The 8,691-nt window shown below is 41.5% G+C and overlaps 1 protein-coding gene across 1 annotated transcript; it reads left to right on the top strand.

Annotated features, from left to right (window-relative positions):
- Positions 1-601: 601 nt before the first annotated feature.
- Positions 602-8,025, top strand: ubac2 (UBA domain containing 2). Its single transcript, XM_037124521.1, has 10 exons — positions 602-1,203; positions 1,632-1,756; positions 2,418-2,537; positions 2,912-3,018; positions 3,540-3,663; positions 3,801-3,848; positions 4,006-4,114; positions 4,757-4,899; positions 4,988-5,134; positions 5,377-8,025. The coding sequence occupies exons 1-10, from the start codon at positions 1,173-1,175 to the stop codon at positions 5,482-5,484; spliced, it is 1,062 nt and encodes a 353-aa protein (XP_036980416.1). The 5' UTR covers positions 602-1,172; the 3' UTR covers positions 5,485-8,025.
- The last annotated feature ends 666 nt before the right edge of the window (positions 8,026-8,691 follow it).

The following is an 8,691-nucleotide window of genomic DNA, read 5'->3' as shown; positions in this document are numbered from 1 at the left end:
GTTTAAGGGCTGGCTCCTCCCAGTTCCTGGGGGCTCTCCTCTGTTGTCCCAGACTGCCAGCATGGTTGATTGTGTACTAGATGTGTGTTTTGAATAAAACCATTTTAAAATGCTTCGCTTTGTGTCTTGGTGCTTTGGGGATAGGAGTCCCATTTTCATGTTAGGCCAGGGTTTCCCCTAGGCCCTGGTCATAACAGTAGTATCAAATGAGTCAAACTTATTTTACAAGCCTGGTGGTAAATGTATTCTATCAGATCAGTAGGAAATGTGCCGCTCACAGACTCAGTCTCAGCTGTATAGACTTCAAGCAATAAGATTTTGGCAATAAGAGTTTTGGTCTTTTTAATAGGAGCAGGATGTATTTTCTTTAATTAAGTAAACTCACAAGGCAGAAGCTTATGTCAAATATTTATGTTCCCCATCTTTGTTTTTAATAAGTATTTTGTAGTTAATGAATATGACTAAGGGTCAGTCGAATGTCTATGGCTGTTGGACATTTTGTCCCTCTCTCTTTTAAGGATGGGCCACAAGTCACATAAAATAGTAATCAAGCATTTAACTAATTGTACAATAAATATAGGCATTAATGAATTACTTATTAGTCTAAAAAAATAAATTACAAAGTTTTCAATATCATTATTTGAGGATTTTGTCAAAGTATTACTTGAAAAGTACACTTTAAAAGTTCTTCATATTATTCATGCAAGTAGTCTGTGAAGTACTAAGTTGAGCAGTATATGAATCTTGGACTACTTATGAAAACAATGTTGTTTTTTTCTTCCCCACGTCGTCCTTTACTTTGAAATCCAGAATGATAACTTGAGTTTATTTCCGGGAATAAACAATGTACAAGTATCGTATGTTTCATGGATCTGATTGTGAGACTGCAGTCTGCCCCGAATTCACGACCAGCAGCTCTTCAGAGCGGTTTCATTACGATTACCGTAAATGCACTTGCGCACTGAAAAAAGGTGCGGCTGATTTGACCAAGCAAACGCGAACCACGACTGGTTTGACCGCAGCGGGCTTCTGTAAAAGCTTCCCGTTACCCCTTTCTCTTCCCCTCCCAGCATGGATCCTCTCTCCAACTTCATTTCGTTATTTGAGTATTAGTTGTCTGCTGCCTTGGGATTATCTGCCCTCGTCTGGCCTTCGTAGCTCAGCTAGAAACCATGTTCACCACCACCGGCTCCCGGGGCCTGTGTAAGTATCCAGGAAACACCGTTAAATGTCAGCCGAGCAGCCGCAGCCCCTCACCGCCTCCCAAGCGGCAGCTAGCTTAGCTAGCTGATGTTAGCATTCAGCTGTCATTCATTTACTAGAGGCTGTATTTATCTGTTACAGCTGTGTTTAGCTGTCGTCATCAGCAACCTATGAGTACATTGTGTTTCCTCATGCAGTCGGTTAATTCGGCTAAGGTGTCATCGCTAAAAGTAGTCTTTTTTTGTTTAAAGTGGATCTTCTGAATAGCTAAATGTGTAATACTGAGGAGACTGAGCAAAAGTCGCCGCTAGTCTCTCCTCCGACAACAAACTTATCTCCCTGACATGCAACGTTTCACTCTTAAGAAGGCGCAAGTGTGTTTTTTCTCGTCGTAAACTAACCATGATGTGTTCGTGTGTGTTGCACAGATAAGGCTCCTCTGTCCAAAGGCCTCCTGCTGGTTCTCAATGGGCTGACTGTGATGCTCACCCTGCTGCCACAATACCAAGATCTGTTCGTGTACAACCTGCAGGCTGTCACACAGCAGCATCAGGTATGTCTCCAGTATCTGTGTTGGTGGGGGACTGAAACCATCACCCAGCATCTCCAGATAAAGTTCATGTGTCAGAAGAGTACATTATGATGGCAAAGATTTTCAAAGACACTTGGATTCACTTTGTTTTAGACTAGGGTGACTCATAGAAGAACGCCGATGGTCCCAAATATTCGTTTCCACTCCTTGATTTCTAATAACGTTTATCAGTACTGGCCCTTAAAAAGCGAGATTGTTCGATCCCTAGTTTAGACACAGTTGAACAAGTAGCAGTAATTTCAGTGTTTCAAACAGAGAAACCATCCCCAGTATTTTATTTGACTGGGATATTGTATTAAACTTAGCCATAGTAGATCATTGGGGAATGAGTCTGAAAACATCATTTTAATTCAACGTCCACTAATTGCCTTTTAGATGAGACTTATGCACATCTGTCCTGGTGTTGCCTCTGTTATCATCACATGACCAAAGGAATTTCTGTCACATGATAACAGGTTAAACCTGTGAAATGTAGTGTACACCACTGAAACTGTGAGGACTTTGGTTATACTCACTTTGTCACCCAGAAAGTCGTTCCTGTACAAAGTCAGAATCGTCTATCTTCTGCTGGCCATTAGATGTACGTGTGAATGTGTAACTATCACCCTCCCTCCTGCTGCAGGTGTGGAGGTTTTTGTTGGGCAGGCTGGTCTGTTTAGATGTGAAGGATGCCTTCTGTAGCAGCCTGCTCATCTACAACTTCCGAATCTTTGAAAGGAGGTTCGGCTCCAGGAAGTTTGCTGTAAGTACTTAAACCATTGGAAGATGAATACAGAGATGGATACACAGAGTACGCATTGAATAAACTAGCTGATATTGTTAGCTGAACTAGAATAGCCTGAAATCTTGACTAGATAATATGAAAAATTGTCACTGTATCACAGATTTGACATGTTCTGTGACACTGGGATTGCTTGTGTACTGTCAACAATCAGAATTGATGTAAGGTTCACCTGTGTAGTTACTTCAACTTTTAGGGAAGAGAACGCACAACTTCCTCATCTGTGTAATTGGCGTTTGGCACTGACTTGAAATGTCAAATGTTTGAACATCTGCACAAGACTTCAGTTTTCTAGATGTGCTAACCTCCAGATATGATGTTCCTCCTACTTCTAGTCCTTCCTGTTGGGTACTTGGTGTCTCTCTGCGCTGATGGACTTCCTGCTGGCTCAGGCCTTCCAGTTTCTATTTGACTATGAGGTGGAGGAACTGCCTGCAGGACTGTGAGTAGCTCAGTCACTGCTCTGCATCTCCAAAAAGAGAAACACTTTTCTGTCGCTTTTACAGCCAATGTGGATCCTGCAATTAAAATATGAATACCCTGGCATTTAGTTAGGTTTATGATGTGCTAAAGCAAAGTTCAAATAAAGTGGAAAATCTTTATTTTTCATCCCACATATCACCATGTAAGCCCTGGGCAGTATTCAGTTTTTAATGTCTTAATCCCCTCCCTGCATTATGTTTGGGTACACGGTATTTAGATGGTGGTGGACTGTGACAGCAGTGTACAGGCCACCTACACAAAAAGAAGGAAATAAAAAGGCTTGACAAACGTAGTGAAACAAACATGCATTTGTCAGAAAAAGAAAGACAGAAAAGTAATAAATTTCCAAAAACCCAACACCCCAAACACATCATCTTCTTTCCCAGATTGTCTAAAATATTTTGAGTACCACTGTTTCACTGACTTTTATGAAGCACCATTGAACAAAATCTCTTCTCCCTGTCCCTTCTCCCCTCACAGGCTTGCTCCAGTCTTCTCTCTGTTTGTGCCTTTCTACCTGTTGATCCCCAGGATGCAGGTCACACAGGTCCTGAGCCACATCCACATCACCAACAAGTCTCTGGTCTACATAGTAGGCTTGCAGGTGAGCTTGTATTCTTTTAAAGTTAACAGTAATATTTTGCTTTTATCTTCCTGGTTATGCATTCTTGAGAATGCTTGCTTTTATACTCGTTGATCTTCATTGCCTCTGTCCTCCTCTCTCCTCCTCCTGTTTTTCAGCTGTTGACTTCCAGTCCCTTCATGTGGCTACTTGCACTCAGTGGACTGGTGAGTAGCCAACTTCTTGTGTACAAGAAGTGTACCTATTAATGTTGGCTAGTACTTTGACTTTTCAAATATCTAATTTTATTAATTAGAATGTTTAATACATAACTTTCATCATATATACCTGTTTAAATGTTTCTTTTATCTATTTGTCTTTCAGATCTCTGGCAGTCTGTACCACTGTAATGTGCTCTGGATGCAGAAGCTCCTCTTCGTACCAGTCTGGGTGTCTCGTATAGGACGGTTTATTCTGGAGCCACTCTTCTCAAGTGAGTCCAACCGTTAGTAATCACAAACACAAATCCTGTCAAATCCCTTGCACAGTGGCCAGTGTTGCAGAGCATGACAGTGAGTTAATGTCTCTATGTCTAATTGCAGAGTAATTCATCAACCTGGGTAACTAAGGTTGAAATTTTCCACTGCCTTGAAAAGATTCTCTCTGCTGGTGAAAGTTTGTTGTGCTCATATGATATACTCACGGTCAGGCTAAATTAAGACTTACAGCATGTTCACAATAGGCAGTATCCATTAGCCAACAGGATGTTACATGACTATTGCAAACAAAAGTTTTATTTAAAGAGAATATTTAACATTTCCACATGAAAATGTCTCAAAACAATGAGACCTTTGTAATATTCAAAGCCAAGAGAAATCTGTAATTTTGTTCAAGGAGGTAATTAAACATAACCTAAATACACCTTTTATACTATACCTGGTGATTAACAATGAAGACAACTCCTCCTCAATGTTTGCTTTTTCACATTAATGCTCAGAAGACAGGATAACAGAGTGCTGTGCAGGACGTCTAAAATAATCATTCTGCTCACAAGGGACAGATGTACAGATCTTTCAAACAGTCACATATTTTCTGTCTGGCTAATACTGGGTAATTAACATCTGTGGTCATTCAGGCTCCCAGCCAACCAGTGAGACGCCCCTGGGGATGGGTGCCACTCTGGACATCCAGAGGCAGCAAAGGATGGACATGCTTGACCAACAGCTGCTGCTGGCACAATACAACGAGTCCAGGAGGAACACCAGACAGCAACCACAGGTAGGGGACAATAATCGCTGTTGTACTTTATATCTCTCCATATGGACAGAATACTTGATTCTGCCTCTGTATGTCTGTGTGTGTGGAGTCTGGGTTGTTTCAGTGGACCAGGTTGTTCCCCTCCCTGAGACGGAGAGGACAAAACCGACCTCCAATGCAGCCCCGCCCCCAGGCTCAGACACCCCCGTCCACACAGCCGCCATTACTAGACAATTCTCCTGTCGCAGAGGAGCAGGTGGGTGTTCATATGCATTTATTCCATGTCCTTTCACTGGTAATTTCTAGATATTCTTTGACATATTTTATGACCTAGATGACTCAGAGTCTTCTTCGACCCACCATCTTGTTCATCAAAAACTTGATTTTCCCGCCCACCTACACTGAACTTCATGCAGGGCAGGCTTATGAAATATTCCGAGGCGATAGTTTGTCTGCGGCTGCTGTCTCAGCTGATGGCTCTGAACTTTCGTCCCACAGGTAGCGCGGTTGGTGGAAATGGGCTTTTCCAGGATTGATGCCCTCGAGGCCCTCAGAGCTTCAAACAACGACATCAACATGGCAACCAACTTCCTCTTGCAACACTGAGACAGAAAGAGAGCTCAGTGAGACAAACAGAGGTGATGGAGAAAGAGAAGAAGGAGAAGAAGAGCAACCAAAGCGAAGGAGCAAAACCAGAGAAAAGGAATGACGGTGAACGATGGAGATATTTGTACAGATAATCTGAAGGCTGTGTCGCTGCTCCCTGAAGCGGTGCAGGGCTGACCCAACCTGAACTGAGCCCGATAGCAGGCTGATTAATGGAGAAGTGTGAAGCACAAAGTGGGAGACATTTGCGTCATAGCTTCCTGATGGCCGTCACCGTGTGAAACAGGCGTCATCATTGCTCAAGGCAGACGAGCTAGACGTCTGACTCCGAGGGGAGGGTTCCCTTTGAAAAAATAGAGAAAACCAAACAGGTCAGAGCTTTCAACACAGTATCTTAAAAACACCAGAGTCTTCAGTCCAGTGGAGGAAACATTAAGTGGGTTATTTCTGATGCTGAAGCACAAAAATCAGCCAAGATCCCACACACCCTCTCCATGTGGATACCATCTTATAGCTATGTGAAATAGACTTTTATACTACCCGCTGTCATGTACTGCCACTTTTCAAAAATGGTTATAGTGTAACCAGTCGCTTATGGTGTGTTCCTCGGAAGCTGGCCCGGGGATTGACGTCATACCTGAGTGGATCACGTTCCAGTCAGAGAGCCAATGAACCGAAAAAAAAGAAGGAAGAATCATTATGTCACTGAATCTTACTTTGGTGCAAATTGTAGTGAAAAGTACATTGAAGTCTCTGGGAGATGCATGGAGAAACGTGTCAAAACCCAACGTATCTATGGCGTATATCTTCTGACGAAGCACCCCATTCAGGCACCAAAGCAAGATCCAGTGACGAAATGATCCCTCCTACTTTTTTAGGTTCCTTGCAGAAAAGCATCTCTAGCCAGGGTAGCTATTGTTTGCAATACCAATTGACAGCAACGCATTACACAGAGTTTTAAGTATACAAACACTGAAGCACAGATATAAGTTGGATTGTGATGGTGATAAGACTGATAAAATGAGACACAAATAAGACACAAGTGCTGATAAACAGTATATTCGGCTGTTGATGAGCAGAGCAGCCGTCTTTGATTCTGAGCTTTGGGTTGATGAGGTGTAGTGCTGGGTAATGAACTTTTATTTTCCTTTTAGTGCGCAGGATTGCCATAATACTATCAGATTATGTCTTGTCATTCGATGCCAAATTTGACTCTCTAAGGAGTAAATCTGATCAGCGTTGTTGTGCCATGATCTACAGGCATGCAGAAAAAACACTGTTATCAGAGTCAAGGTATCAGAGTATATCAGTTTTAACAATACCCAGCCCTAATGAGTTGCGTCCGAATTTCCGAGGTCGGAAATCCAACTTCAGAGGAAGTTCCAGACAGTTGAAATCACTCACTGGGAACTTGTAATTTCCAACTTCCCAGCTCAAATGGAATTTAGAATGCACCATTATACCCTGGTAACTGATTAGTGAAGATAAGGACGACATGGAAAACAGATGAAGAAAAAGGTGCACAAGGTTTTTGAGACAATTGATCAGAGAACATAATGAACTCAGTCAGGTATTCGTCTCATAAAGAAAAATAGTTTTAGGCTAACCACTCTTTTGTTTTCTGTTGACACTAGTCGGGAGAACAGACATGCAGCACCTGCTAGATGGTTATATTTATCTCCATGAGGAGGGGCAAAGGTCATGATGAGAACAGAATTCAAGGTTTAACAATCCAAACAATCTAACCTATTTAATATGATTTTGTAACAGTTGTTATTTCTTTATGTTGGCAGTGTTTCATGGAAGTAGCAGGGCTCTGCCCTTTCCTGCTTGAGACGTTTGTAACAAAGCAGTTAGGCTGAATGACCGCTGCTGAACGAGCCAGCTGATTGGTATGGCCCGTTTGAAACTCAACAGCAACGTTGTTGGTGAATGACGGGGGCTGTTTTGCAGGATACGGGTTAAATGGGCTATCTCAGGGTCTGTTGATGACATAATCACAATGTCAGACACGAGTGCACATACGCAGATGCACAGCAGCCCTTGAGGAGATCATGTCTCACACCGGTTTGTTTCTTTCATCAAATCATGCCCTCATATGCACACACTCCTCCAGGTTTTATTTATTCTGTTTAATCTGAGTCTCTTCTCTGGCAGCACAGGTGTCTGAATCATAACAAGTCTTAAAAGACAGATTATATTTATTATGCAATGTTGTGACAGGAGGAGTTCATGGGGACTATGCACTGCATAGTAACGACTGTAATGCGTGTTTTAAACTTTTGTCCGAGAGCAGTAACATTGCAGCCACTGTGTATTGATGTCAAAGACAGATGCTAGTTTTATATTTTGTGCATAATATTATTGATAATATATGACCACCGAGATGAGTCTGTCATTTGTGTGTATGTCTTTTTTTGAGTGATATAATAGTATCTGGGTGTGATAACGGAGTTGCTGCATGGACAACTCTCTGACAAACTGTAATGAATCATATTTTGTCTGTGGAATAAATCAACTTGCTGACTGGCTTTGAAATTATTTTGACAACCTGCGGTCGCCTTGGTGTTGATTGTCCTCAACATGTATTCCTTATTCCTAACAATCTGATAGCATTTAGTATTTATAACCTTAATCAAGCGTCCAACATCCAACTTGTCTTTTAAGAAAATAAATCATATTTTTGTGTTTCCACGACCCATCATGACGTCGTGCCCGCTGAATGCACATTTAAAAGACTCCCAGACTCACGACGCTGTTGTGTCACAGTTTTTAACCAGAGGATGGCACTCTTGTGCTAAAATAAGACCTGGGTTCATTTATGTCAAGAGTAACAAGATTACAATACAAAGTTGTAGATGGGTACTTACTAAATTCAGATTTGAGGTACTTGTACTTTACCCATTTGCTGCCACCTAATACTTCATCTTCCCTACAAAATGCTGACTAATAGAAAAAGTAATCTGCCTGGCCAATAATCGGGTTGTCTGGTCAAGTACTATTCATGTGGATGCCTTTAACTTTTACCAAAGTAATATTTACTCAAGTATGAATTATGGGTAATTCTTACAATGCTAACAAAACATATAAGCAAAAGATAATGAGTTGAAACCGTATATTTTATACTGGCTACAGACAGTGAAATAAAAGTATCAACATCTTCAGAATCAGATATATTTTTAATGAATTGCGAACATTATATTCAGT

The sequence above is a fragment of the Acanthopagrus latus genome, chromosome 15 (genome assembly GCF_904848185.1).
Source record: "Acanthopagrus latus isolate v.2019 chromosome 15, fAcaLat1.1, whole genome shotgun sequence".
In the NCBI taxonomy this organism is placed as follows: Eukaryota; Metazoa; Chordata; class Actinopteri; order Spariformes; family Sparidae; genus Acanthopagrus; species Acanthopagrus latus.
This window is presented reverse-complemented; position numbering and strand designations above follow the sequence as displayed.

What these genes read in the sequence shown, in the direction of transcription:
- ubac2 (XM_037124521.1), top strand. Translation starts at nt 1,173, where the DNA reads ATGTTCACCACCACCGGCTCCCGGGGCCTGT. An exon ending in CACCGGCTCCCGGGGCCTGT is followed by an intron (nt 1,204 to 1,631) that starts GTAAGTATCCAG and finishes TGTGTTGCACAG; the next exon opens with ATAAGGCTCCTCTGTCCAAA. An exon ending in TACTTGCACTCAGTGGACTG is followed by an intron (nt 3,849 to 4,005) that starts GTGAGTAGCCAA and finishes TTTGTCTTTCAG; the next exon opens with ATCTCTGGCAGTCTGTACCA.